The 12,715-nt window shown below is 53.7% G+C and overlaps 3 protein-coding genes across 3 annotated transcripts; 2 read left to right on the top strand and 1 right to left on the bottom strand.

Annotated features, from left to right (window-relative positions):
- The first annotated feature begins 1,579 nt into the window (after positions 1–1,579).
- MONBRDRAFT_34679 (uncharacterized protein) lies at positions 1,580–3,351 on the top strand. The gene is made up of 6 exons (XM_001750657.1): positions 1,580–1,773; positions 1,899–2,021; positions 2,133–2,250; positions 2,339–2,472; positions 2,558–2,746; positions 2,866–3,351. Exons 1-6 carry the CDS (start codon positions 1,588–1,590, stop codon positions 3,019–3,021), a joined length of 906 nt encoding a protein of 301 aa, XP_001750709.1. The 5' UTR covers positions 1,580–1,587; the 3' UTR covers positions 3,022–3,351.
- A 483-nt stretch (positions 3,352–3,834) lies between these two features.
- On the top strand, positions 3,835–6,038 carry MONBRDRAFT_30201 (uncharacterized protein; the record flags this gene model as incomplete). The annotated part of the gene is made up of 8 exons (XM_001750656.1): positions 3,835–3,895; positions 4,442–4,800; positions 4,900–5,124; positions 5,252–5,332; positions 5,415–5,463; positions 5,545–5,607; positions 5,734–5,897; positions 5,973–6,038. The coding sequence occupies 8 exons, from the start codon at positions 3,835–3,837 to the stop codon at positions 6,036–6,038; spliced, it is 1,068 nt and encodes a 355-aa protein (XP_001750708.1).
- A 73-nt stretch (positions 6,039–6,111) lies between these two features.
- On the bottom strand, positions 6,112–12,503 carry MONBRDRAFT_34678 (uncharacterized protein). Its single transcript, XM_001750631.1, has 27 exons — positions 12,440–12,503; positions 12,189–12,329; positions 11,933–12,069; positions 11,749–11,839; positions 11,533–11,627; positions 11,338–11,422; positions 11,136–11,209; positions 10,759–11,002; positions 10,539–10,671; positions 10,401–10,447; positions 10,211–10,314; positions 9,997–10,121; positions 9,822–9,905; positions 9,537–9,715; positions 9,188–9,463; positions 8,872–9,093; positions 8,702–8,800; positions 8,494–8,577; positions 8,269–8,370; positions 7,932–8,150; positions 7,558–7,800; positions 7,359–7,441; positions 7,199–7,275; positions 6,966–7,105; positions 6,687–6,878; positions 6,529–6,597; positions 6,112–6,430 (listed from the first exon to the last, which is right to left on the bottom strand). The coding sequence occupies exons 1-27, from the start codon at positions 12,491–12,493 to the stop codon at positions 6,359–6,361; spliced, it is 3,471 nt and encodes a 1,156-aa protein (XP_001750683.1). The 5' UTR covers positions 12,494–12,503; the 3' UTR covers positions 6,112–6,358.
- Between the last annotated feature and the right edge of the window lie 212 nt (positions 12,504–12,715).

The following is a 12,715-nucleotide window of genomic DNA, read 5'->3' as shown; positions in this document are numbered from 1 at the left end:
CCCTTTTTGTTCTCAGCGTGCCTTCGCCATTTCTTCCGTTTGTCTTTGAACCATCCTCGCCGGATCGGGGCTCCGGCTGGCGAGGGGGGGTGTTAGCGTCAAATCCGTGCTTCCACGCATTTGAACACTCCCACTGCTTTCGCACACACTCAGCATCGGTCGCTATGGGTCTTCCTATTGGTATTCCATAGCTACGACGACCTCACACATTGACACCTACTTTTGGACCCCCTGGGCTTGATCCTCCTCGTGGCAGTCACATGAGTAAACACCGCGTGTGACGCGGTCCCCACGATGCCTGGGCAGCTGCCCTGGGGCAATAAGCTTGTGGCTACTGTTGTTTCCCTTTGTTGTGACACCTGCGGTCGGGCACGAGTTGCACTTTCCCTATCCTCGGGATTGAGCGACTCTACAGCTATTCTAACGGTGCACCTGGTCTGGTCACTGTGAATGCTTGCCGACCGCAGGTACGTCAAGCCCTCTGCCATTCTGTCTTCCCCTTGCTCTCCTGTGTGCTCTGCTCTCTTGTGACTTTCCCTATCCTCGGGATTGAGCGACTCTACAGCTATTCTAACGGTGCACCTGGTCTGGTCACTGTGAATGCTTGCCGACCGCAGCTGGTTCAATTGACCTCAAGACACCACCAAAGCTTTCGCTCCGCTCCGACGGACGTCTCTCAAACCTCTCTCAAAACGCTTCCTCAAACCTACGCGCTTCCTCGCAACCCAAAGACGGCCTCCAGACGTGCTGGAGCCTGACACACTGTATTCTTTTGTACGTCTGAAATCACACACACACACACACACACACACACACACACACAGAGACATTTAGGAGGAAACACTGCTTTCGACTTGCTTCTTCTTCAAAAGGGCGGGTGGCCAGGAGCACGTCCCTGCCGTAGCCGAGCCGAAGCAGAAATTGCCCAAAAAATCATCAAAAAAAAAAAAAAAAAAAAAAAAAAAAAAAAAAAAAACAGACGGCTACAAAAAAGTAAAATACTATACCTAACAAGCCTCACATCAAAAGTAAAAAACTTAAACGAATCAACTTTTCCACTAAAGTGTAACCAACGACACACTACCGCATCCACTGTCAACGTGTCGGTGTGCCGATGCAAGGTTGACACGTGATTCTGACAATGGCCCCAGCTCTCTGACAAGACCCGCATCCAGAACATTCTCTGCTTTTGGTAAGCTATCAAGCTGCTTGGAGATTCAACGTCGCGTCCCCTCTCTGACCGGGAGGAGTCGTGCTGTCAGTCTCTCTAAAACGGAATTTTATTTTTTAGGAGTTCTTCGTCTCTCGTAAGTGCAAACGGCGGCGCGGGGGGAGCATCAAGCACGCTCCCCCCCCGCCGGGTACGGGCGCTGGGGGATGGCAATCGCGATGGGTGGAATGATACCCGCGGATCAAGCAACTGGGGGATCGGGACGGTTGTGGTTATCGGGGCGAGACATGTTAAACCTCTGTGATATTCTTGGACCTTGTCTGCCATTCCCCCGGCGGTCGGCTGATCTAGTGATCCGGGCGGTTCCGGGCTTTCTTTCCTCATTGGTCCTGATCCGGTTCTTGCTCAGGTTCAAGATGGAGATTTACAACCAGTTTCGTGGTCTGCTGGACCAGTATCTGCCTCAGGCGGCCAACATGGTCGGCGTTGAGATGGATACGGCCACCATCCGCCAGTCTGAGCTGCAGCTCTTCCAGTTTTTCAACCCGGATGTGACCTCGCTCAACCTCGAGCCCCGCAACTGGCCCATGATGCGATTGGAAGTCAGTTGCTGATGCACTTCCTCTGTCACCGTTTGCTTATACCTGGTAGCCCGTGTGTTCCGTGCCCCCAGTCTGACCCGTTTCTCTCCTCCCTTTCCGTGTGGCTTGCCGGCAACCCATTGTAGGAAGCCTTGGTGCTGGTGCTTGTCTACTTGGCCTTTGTTTTGGTCGGCAGCACGATCATGAAGTTGATCTTCGGCTCCAAGCCCAGCCCCTCGGGTGGCCGTGACCTCCTCAAGCCTTTTATGGTCAGTCAGTAGCCTTTTCTATCATGAGCGTCAGCCCATGGTAGCGCCCTCCGGCCTGCTCGTGTCATGGTCACCGACTCACAGTCGCCCTCTGTATAATATCGGCCACAGTTGCTTTACAACGCCAGCCAAGTTGCTCTCTGTGCCTTTATGATCTACCGTGCCGTCACCGTTTACATGGAGCAGGGCTACAAGCCCTTTTGCAACGCCTTCTCGCTCCGCAACTCGGGTGCGTCAGGGTGATCGACTCTTACTTCGTGGCCAGCCACCCGTTTTCGTCGCGCCACATCACCGTCTCATCTTGGTGCACACGATAGAAATGGCCTCGGTGACTTGGCTTTTCTACATGAGCAAGATTCTTGACTTTTTCGACACGGTCTTCATTGTCCTTCGCCGCAAGTGGACCCAGCTCAGCTTTCTGCACGTGTACCATCACTCGAGCATCTTCATGGTCCGTGCATCTCATTTAGTGTGCCTTGGGCAGTGCCCCTCGTGTGGTTTGTTGTCGCGCTGATGTACGTGGGAAACGCGCGCAGATTTACTGGTTGAACGCCAACGTGGCCTACGACGGTGACATTTACTACACGGTCATCTTGAACTCTTTCATTCACTTTATCATGTACTTTTACTACGGTGTCACCTCCATCGGCCTGCGCGTCCCCACTGCCCTCAAGCGCCTGATCACCCACTCTCAACGCATCCAGTTTGTGGCCATGAACATCCAGGTATGAGCTCAACGTGGTTTTTCCAACCATACCCAGCGCTCAAATCTTGCCTTCAATCCCTACCCCGATCCCACTTGGGCTTGCTACGTGGCTTCTGTTCACCTGTTTCTCCTGCATAGGCGGCCATCCTCCTGAGCCAGGGCTGTGCGTTCCCCAAGAACGTGACCATCATGTACCTGTTCTACATCATTTCTCTTCTGGCCCTGTTTACCAACTTTGACCGCAAGACTTACGGCAAGAAGGACGGCCAGAAGAAGCAGAAGAAGCAGCAATAAGCCGGGACATGACCCTGCGGCCAAATTGCGACCGTAGCTCTCGCTCTTTGCTTGGCGTGCCCAGCTGCTGGTAAATCAGCTTGTTTCTGTTTGACAAATCCGGTCCGCGTGTCTGCTTTTTTTTTTTTTTTTTTCCCCGACATTGTTGTGGCACTTGTACTGTGTGTACCTCTTCCATCCGCAACCTCTGCGCCCCATGTGCTTCCCTTGCTGTGTCCAGCCGCTGTGTGCTTCAGTTTCGAGTCGACCGTTGCAAGCGGTCTTGACGCCTCCTTCTGGCCCTCATTCTTCTGGTCTCCTTTGTCTGCTGGCGAAATTGATCCATGTGCCACGCCCCTCGGCACTGTCGCGATGTGCAGAGAAAGAGAGGGAGAGTTTGAAGAGAGTCTTGAGTGAGTTTGAGAGGTTTGAGAGAAACTTACAGAGATTTGTTCCAGACACTTAAGGAAACTTGTAGAGGTTGAGAGAGTTGAGCGAAAATGAGAGCAAATGAGAGAGTTTGAGAGCAAATGAGAGAGAGAGAGAGAGAGAGAGAGAGAGAGAGAGAGTTTGCATTTGCGCACATGTCAGTGGCGGCTATCAAGAAACGCTGTGAGTGCAGTTGACATCTCCGTGAGGTGCGTGTCGAAGGGTTGAGACGTCGAGGGCTGGGTGCTGGGTCATGGGCATTGCCTGGGTGTTGTGGGGCGGGGGTAGGGGAGGAAGGAAACGGGTAGCGGGGTTGTTGGGCTGGCTTCAACCATCATGGCTGCCGGAGCTCTTTCGGACGCAGGAAATTTAAAAAAAAAAAAAAAATTCTCGTTCCGGCGACGGATGGCAGCGCTCACTCTTGCCTCGCGGGCTTGCTTGAACGCTTGGCTGCTTTGTCTTCTATGTAGGCCTTAACGTAGTTCAGACCCATTTGGCTGGACGCGCTGCCGCTTGCTGTGCCACCGCCATCAAATGCGTCTTTCGAGGTTCATTGTGCCGGTGCGATTCGTTTCGAGGGCTTCTGCTCGGCCTCTAGCGCCACGGACTTCAAAGGGCTCACCTTCCAGCTCATGCTTCCCTTCCCTCCTTTTGGATGAATATGTCTGCTCTTAGAACAAGTTGTGGGTTTCAAGCCTGCAGCGCGGTCATACTTCCTGTGCAGTCTCCGGTTCACGCCTTGCGGCTCATCTTCGCTCGCCCCGCTCGTCCTGCCCACTGTCCGCCGCGTCCTTTGCCACACACACCGCAAGCATGTCGACGACAGCCGCCCCCGCAACAGAACAGCCCCTCTTGCGTTTCCAGCACCAGCCTCCCGTGCTCGCTGCACAAGAGGTTGCTGCCCGCATGCATTCCGTTCTCTTGGACCTCCACTTTCCTGGCTTCACCCAGTCTCCTGAAGACCTCGTTCGTGCGGTGGCCCAAATCTTCATTGATGATGCCCAGCTCCCAGGCACTGACATTAGTTTCTTTCAGGCCCAGGGCCCCAAAAGCGCGCTGGCTCTCCTGACGAGCCCGAACAGCCCCCATTCGGTGCAAATCAAAGCTTTTGAAGAAACCGTCACTGCTGACATTTCTCTCAGCCTGGCTGCCGGCGAAGCCGCCCCGGATTTGACCGATGCCCTCGAGCGCGTCCGCGCTACTGCCACCGAATCGCTCAAGGCTGCCCCCGTCCAACACCTGGATGCCACCACCCTCTACCCGCCCGTCGTCCGTGGTGGATCTTTTCCCACCGTCGTGCCCTCCTCGGATGGCCTTTGGATTCAGTACGACTTTGACGAACTCGTCTTTCACGAAAAGTCGCCCTACCAAGTCGGTCGCCCTTCCATCTGCTCTTGCCCCTTGATGCACGCTCTGACGCGACGCAAGCACCGCCCTCACGTCAAATTCATTGCTTCCCCTCCACCCTAGGATGTCAAAATCTACCACTCACGCCAGTTTGGAAACATGCTTCTCCTGGACGACGACCCTAACCTTGCCGAGTCCGACTTGGCTTACACACAGGCCATCCTTGGAAGCGGTCGCTTCAACTTTGAGGGCAAATCCGTCCTCGTCCTCGGCGCAGGAGATGGTGGTGTGCTGCATCAGATTCTTAAGCTCAATCCAGCCAACGTCATCATGATTGAGATTGACGAGGTCAGCCCAATACCATTCGCCAGCCTGTCCCCTGGCGGGCCCGGCAACTTTTAGGCTTGAACATCTCGCCTTTTTCATTCTTTGTCTTGAATTTCATTAAATCTCATTCTCCGCTGTATCGCCCCAGGTGGTCATCAATGCGGCCCGCAAGCACCTGCGAGGCATCTGCTTCGATAGCATGGATAACCTCACCGGTCCCAACTACGAGGTATCATTCGTTCCCCGAAACAAAGGCACTCAAGACACGGAGTTGCCTCTCACATTTCTTCACTCTACCCTTGTTCTTGTAGATTCGCGTGAAGGATTGTCTGGGTGAAATGGACACATTGCAGGCCCAAGGTATGCAATCCTAGCCCCCGTGTTCTCGTCCACGGTCTGCTTGAATAGCCACAACTCACTCATCTCTGATCACCCATGTAGGCATGCAATTTGATTACATCATCAACGACCTCACTGCAGTCCCAGTCTCAACGTCGCTCGCAGGTGTGCCAAGCCGCTCCAATGCAAAGCTAGACCGGATCTTTTTTTTTTCATCACCACGGTCTCTGCTTCACCGGCCCTGGGGCATTTTGACTGACGATCATCCATTCTGGCTCTTGACAACCACAGGTAGTGATTGGGAGTTTTTGCAGATCGTCCTCAATCGGGCCATGCCTCTCTTGGCACCACACGGCAAATATCTTACTCAAGGTGGCAGTGCCAACATGCCTGCCGCCACGCGCTGCTACGAGGACATTGTTCATGCTCATCCCGCCGGCCTCGACTTTACCAAGGTTTGCTTGCCCTTCATTTTGTCGGTGCCTCCATGCAAGCCTTAACCTTCGTTGCTCACCACCCGCTGCCCGCAGGAATCAGTCTGTGTCCCGTCGTTCCACGAGATGTGGCTGTTCTACACCCTCTGGAAGACCAACTGAGCCAGCCTAGGAATCTCAGCCACCAGCAAAACAAAAGTTCATAGTTTTGTCTCGACGCTTGACTTAGTCATTTCAGACTTCAATCAATTGCAAATTGCCAGGAAGTTTGCGTGTGACTAACCACCCATCTAATCGCAAACAAAGCGCGATAAAAAAAAGCGGGAACAACAAGGAAAAAAAAAAAACCACCCCATGATAGCCACATGTTTACCAGAGGCTTACATCTTCAAAACACGAGAATAGCAAAAACAAATAGTCCTAAGCAACGTTGGGCAAGAGACGGCATGTCGTGGCAAGGATACTTCCAAACTACACGACTTTTACTGTGTCTGACGACGGAACTCATCCACAATATATGGAGGTAAGTTGGTCATCAAGGTTGCACGAGACGTCTACACATTGGAGCACAGTTGGAGCGTTACAAGGACAGAGCCACTCAAGTTGACGTATGCGTGCGAGGAGGAGTTGGGTTTCAGCGCCAAAAACGAACCTTGCAGTATTGTGCCATTTCTTCCAAAAACACCAGAGAGTTGATGGCATCCGCTGATAGAGTCGGGCTCTTTAAAAATGGAATGTGCGATTGATCAAAAATGAGTGGGCGGGTGCATAAAAAAACACGACGACAGTCACGGCGTGAGGGGCGCTTACCTTCGGATCCACCGTCTGGATCTGCGCGCGGACATGCTGAGCGAACATGCCCTGGAAAGAAAGCTGATGGGATACGTGAAACTGTCGCAGCAGGGTAATCAGCCCCGCAATGAACACAGTTCCGTCCACGTCATCGCCCTGCTTCCGCGATACCAGCGTGCCCAGTTGGCGCGCAAACGAAAATCGTTGCAGCTACAGCACGCAAGAGCAACAGGTGAGCAAGCTACGAATGTATACGCACCACCGCGTGGTATTTCCATACAAAATACCTGTGCCTACCTGTGATAACGAAAAGAAAAACAACAGGGAAGCAATCTCATCCAGCTTGGTTGTGGTGACGTAGATCTTTTGCAGAGGGTCAGCCACACCCACGGCCTCGGAGTAAGCCGAGAGCTCGGGCAGCAACAGCGTGTCTCCACCTACGAGGGCGTGATCGAGCTACATGAGCGACGTGGCGGTTTCAATACAGGCACGGTGGGAGAAGTTAGTCTGCCAGGAGGCAAAGCACATACCAGGGAAGGGCTTGCTGGGGTCACGGTAGTGGGTTTCAATTTCAGCCAACAAAGCCTGATTCACAGACTTGACCGACCTGCATAGCGTGCGGAGCAAAGGCGAAGCAATGGGTCAACCGACACCACGGCGTCGACACATGATCGTAGGTTTAAGACTTACGCCAAAAGTAGCTTGCCATCGAATTTGGCAGCACTGTTCAGCTGCGTTGCAATCATGCGGCGCAGCAACTGAATATGGCCCACCTATAGGCGAGAATCGGCCATGAGTATATTCAAGCCGTGGTCCTGACATTCTGGCAGATCGTTGCAACAGGGCCGCCAGAAGCGACCATCATAAGTCACGCCAAAGTTGAACAGACCTTGAAGACCACATTGGCAATAAAGGGGAACACTTTGCTCAGCTGCTGAATGCCGGTGGCGTAGACGGCTGTTGTGGCCGGCGGCGCAGCCAAGGGCTGCAGCGTTGTCGACAAGCTCTTAAGAGCAGGCACAATCTGCTTTAGTTGGCGCTGCCAGGTGCGCTCAAATCGTTGCAACTCGTGCACAATCATGAAGCAGAACAATTTGTCAAGGCCTGCGAGTCCAAAGGTATCAAGGGCCTCCTGCATTCCCCCAAAGCACGAAAAGTTGAGCACGTTGAAAGCCATCCAGCGTCGCAGGCACGGATATGTCTGCTGGATGACGTCAACACCAGGCGGTAGGTGTAACGAGGCCTTGGTTGAAGCAAACTTACCAGCAGGCGCTGAAAGGTGTCGGCATGCACAATTTCCGACTTGGTCTTGATGTCATACCACGTTGTGTTACGCTCAAGGTAAAGGGTGGTGGATGGGTTGGTGAGACGAAGGAGTTCGCGTGCCAGGCGCCCCACAAAGTTCATGGACATGTTGTCCCGTGGCTGAAAACGGGGGATGGGAATCGCGCGACTCTGGTAGATGGATTCTTCGTCTGTAATCTGTAGCGAGTCAAATTTTTAAGCCAAGCCGGGGTGAGAGCGGTTCAAGTGGCAGTGCCACATCAAAGCAGCGGGAACGAGATGAAAGGCCAAAGACGATATGGGCACAACGTCAAACCTGTTCCCGCAAGAACGCATTGCACTCCTGTTCCACGTTGTAATTGACGATGCGAGACACCTCTTCTTGCCAGATGCGCAACCCGTAAATGTCCACGTAGTCCTACGAGGTGACCCCACAACTGTAAATTGCAGATCTGATGGCCGTGCATAGCGATCTCACAATCACTGGGTGCTAGAAATGTTAGGCTTGCAAATCCAAAGCCCAACATCTCCTGTACTGTACCTGGATATACTCGAAAGAGCGGCGGAAGCCCAGCATGCGGTGGCGCAGCACTTGAAGCATTTCGTGCAAGTCAGTCATCTTGCCCTGCGCCCGAGCCAGCAAGAGGAAAAGTAATGACACAAAACAGGATGAGTGCCAACCAGTCGTGGAGATTGATGCAAGCGCGCGACTGGCAGCGACTCGAGGCATTTGAAGTTTCATCTCTCACCTTCACTTGCTCAAAGGTCACCACTTCGTCCAGAGCCCTAGCTACTTGTGTGACCAACTCGCGGCGGATACCATCCTCAAGCAACTGCTTGGGATCAATCTATGGGTGCGGGGGGCACGGGTCAGGGCGATGGTTTAGTCCAGGTGTGTGCGCGCGTGTCGCAGCCGTACCTTGATCACACCCACGAGGGTGGACTTCATCATGAGAATGCCTTCGGTGAAGACCGAGATTTGATAGGTCAGCTCGGCAATTTCGTAGCGCAAATCAAGCTGCGCATACTCCTTGAGCTGGTCCTTCTCGAGGCGCGTCGGCACTTCCTTGAGCTGCCGCGTGCGGATAGCAATCACCTTGGCCAAGATTTCAAACATGCTACGTGGAATAATTTGCAACACCTGCAAACCAGTTCACAGGGCCCAAGAGTCAGATTCGCGTGTGGGCGCAGTGGGTCGATGTCAAGTCTGGTCTACGACGTCCAGGAAGACTTACGCGGCGCACGTAGCTGACAAGCTCGGATGAATAAAATTGCGAGACGGAAAAGAGATCGGGAGAGTCCGCCTGATGAATGCGCAGGACAGGCAGTTCCATCGCCGAGGCCAACTTGAGGAAAGTGGCACGCAACTTGATCACGAGCGTGGGGTCCTGCTTGATGCCAGCTTGCATGTAGCCGGTGTAGTTGTCGATAATCTCCCAAGCATAAGACAGGTCGGCCACGTCGCTGATGACACTGAGGAATTCATCCTTGATGTTGATGGTGCGAATCATCTAAACCGTGCCGGGTGTCAGTGTGCAGCGCTGCAGATGGCACGTGACTGCGGTGTGAATGCGACCGACACACCTGTTGCAAGGAGGACTGCGTTTCTTTGAGAAATTGGCGCACTTGCAGACTCGATTCAAGCTGGTGGAAGCTTTGCACCTCCTCCAAGGCTTGAAAGAGCTGCATAATCTTGCGACCGGCAGCGGTTGAGTCACTGTAATCGAGGCTAGCAATCTGCGAGCCCATGTTCTTGAACCAGTCTACACCCATATGTATTGTGGTTGAAGGCGGATGAGTTTCAGCCCCGGCAAGCATGGCAAGTCTATGCTAACATTGAGAGGCGATGCAGCAAGAGCCGGAGCGTACCGCGCAGTTGGGTGTTGACCTCGACACGCGTAAGCGGGGTTGTGCCGCCAAAGACATCCGAGAGCTCGTTCATGCGGTCACTCGCTGAGAAGCGCCAAAGCATGAATGGGGGAAGCAGGTAAGGCATCTGAGTGCGTCTGGTTGCAAAACGGGTCAATTCGAGCAAAAGACTGACCCTCCTTCTTCAAGCCATCCCAGCGATCTTGCTTTTGCTCGAGCAGACTATTGAACATTTCCTTGAGCAGAAACTCGTACTGAGCACAGCTCAAGAGCAGATCAAAAACTGGCTTGGCATCAAAGCTAGGAAGGTAAGCAGGCAAAGCAAGGTCAGATCATGGTCGTCGCGCCACTTGAGCAGTTTGGTGTGCATTGGGCATGGGATTCTGTACCCGAGTTTGATAATCTCTTCACGAGCAGCTTGAACGCGGCGGTGTTGTTGCGTGCGGGCGTCGTTGTGCGTGTGCAGGATCAGCCAGCGCAGGGTCACGTTGATCTACAACCCGCCACGGCAAGCGCGGTGAGCAAAACACGGGCCAGAATCCAATGCAATGGGTGTAAAAGCTGGCCCTAGCCACCCACCTTGCGCATAACGCGCATCAACTTTGATGTGTTGTCAAGGACATATTCTAAATCGGGCAAAGCCATCATGTTTGCGATGCTGACAGCTGGAGCACTGCGCAGGTTACACGGCGCGAACACGGCTCGCAATCCACACACCTTCTACAAGCACGCCCTCCTTCAAGAGTCCGGCGGCTTGCTTGGTGAGCTTGGGTAGCGCTTCAAGGTAGCGTCCCGCTTGCAATTGAACGTTGCTGGACTCGAGCGTGTTGTTCAAAGCGGCCGAAGCGGCCTATGAACGGAAAGGCGCAAGATTGGAGGCGTGAGCACGACCAACAAGAGCGATAGGGTCAGGCTACGTGGACAGCACCGTGCCGACCTTGTAGGGTTCCCAGGCCTCGGCCAGGTTGACAATGGTACCCATGTAGAGGTTGATGACCCAATTGTCAGGAAAGTGCTTATCGACAATCTCACGCATCTTGGCCGGCTCGCGGTGCAGGGCCGTGGGCTCGAAGTACAAAATCACGTAAAGCATGGCAGCTTGAGAAGCCAGAGCAGCACTCCGGTGTTCGGGTTCGGGATAGACGGTCATTTGCTGATAGATGTCATCCGTTCGCAGGCGCCTGCGCGAAAAAAAAAAAAAAAAAAAAAAAAAAAAAAAAGGAACGTTGAGGCGATGAACAGGCAGACGGTGAATTGTAGGTATGCGTGCGGTCATTCCAATCGGGGTGTGGGATCGAGGGTTCAAGGGCGTACCCGATGACCATCTGTACAAAGTAAGAAGGCAGTTCCACGCGGGCCAGGTACTCTTCTGGATATTTGGCTGGTCGCTGTGGAGAGGAGGTGGAAGGATTCAGCACAGAGAGCGTGGGGAAAGCGAGGCATGGGTTGACGGTCATGAGTAAAGGTCGCAGAATATATATGTGTGTGTGTGTGTGTGTGTGAGGGAAAATAATACCTTGGCGCCGGGGGCATGCGAGTAGCCGGTAGAGCGGAAGAGTTTGATGACGGCCTCGACGTTGGTCATGTCAGCTTCATTCAGGCTGGAATGAGACGATTGTTTTCAAAACACCGGGGCAGTGAGTGTTTGCAAGGCATGACTGGAGATGACAGCATCGGCTGTGGCTGAGCGGGCATGCCGCTGCGCACGTACCAGTACCGTTGGTATGCGACAATCATGCGTTCGCGGACGAGACCGGGGATGCGCATGTCAACCAGGAGCAGCATGCAGCCATACAGGTAAAGCATCTAAACCACAGTACAAAAGTTGAGCAGTCTGCCAAGCAGCATGCTCGGCACTTGTGATGCCAATGCGGCCGCATCGCATGGCTGCCGTCCTGAAGAGTGAGGGCCTGGGCATCGGTCGCACCTCGGCCATGAGTTGTTTGCCGTGTTTGTCAGCCAGAATATTTTCCATGGTCTGGTAGATGTAGACACCCTCGTCAACGTCTTCGAGGAATCTGCAAGGCGTGTGCAGTGGCGACCAACGGTGAGGCAGGGGGGCAGAGCAGAAACTACAAGAAAAGGAAGCCCGGGTTAGGAGTGAAACGCACTTGATTATGTCAGTGACATATTTGTACACGCTCTCAAAGGCGTTGTAGAAGCGGGTGAGCACGGGCATGTAGCTGGCACGGAGTTGCTCGTCCACATCTTGAAGGTCAGGGTTGGTATCAATCTTGTTATCAAAGTACTGAGTCGGACAGACGGACAGACGGACAAACAGACAGATAGACAAAGTTTAGGGTCGGGGCCGGGGCTGGGCGGAGCATGCATAAGGCTGGTCGGTTCAGGTCGATTGGTTGATCCAACCTCAATGCGCTGAAAGTAGGCAAAGTCGAGGACAATCTGCTCATACTTGGCCCGGCTGGATGCGCTGCGCAACAAGTACGGCTCTGGTACGTTGTCGGCCAGACGCAGGAGTTCAGCCACGATGGCATTTCCTCGCGAGGTCTAGCAGTGCATGGGCAGGAACAACAACCCAGCAACAGAAAGATCAGTGGATGGCCATTGACTGCGCGGGGACGGAGCGGCACACACGGTGCGCGGTTGTCGGCACAAACCATGCGCAGGAGCGTCTGTCCGCACTGATTCTTCTCATCTAGCAAGGTCGCCATGGTGGCGGTCTACAAGCCAGCAAACGATCAGGTGGATTGAGCAACCAGCAGGGTCACCCGGGGCATCAAGTCGGCTCTTCGCAGTTTGGACAGGAGTCGTCACTGCCGTTTGCCATTGATGTGAATGTGGCATGGACGCTTGATGCGATCGCACAACCGCTTCACGCAGCAATCATCCCTCATCTTCATCTCCCACTTTGCCCGCTCCCCCCCCCCCCCCCC

The sequence above is a fragment of the Monosiga brevicollis genome, genomic scaffold (assembly GCF_000002865.3).
Source record: "Monosiga brevicollis MX1 MONBRscaffold_45 genomic scaffold, whole genome shotgun sequence".
NCBI classification, from domain to species: Eukaryota; class Choanoflagellata; order Craspedida; family Salpingoecidae; genus Monosiga; species Monosiga brevicollis.
This window is presented reverse-complemented; position numbering and strand designations above follow the sequence as displayed.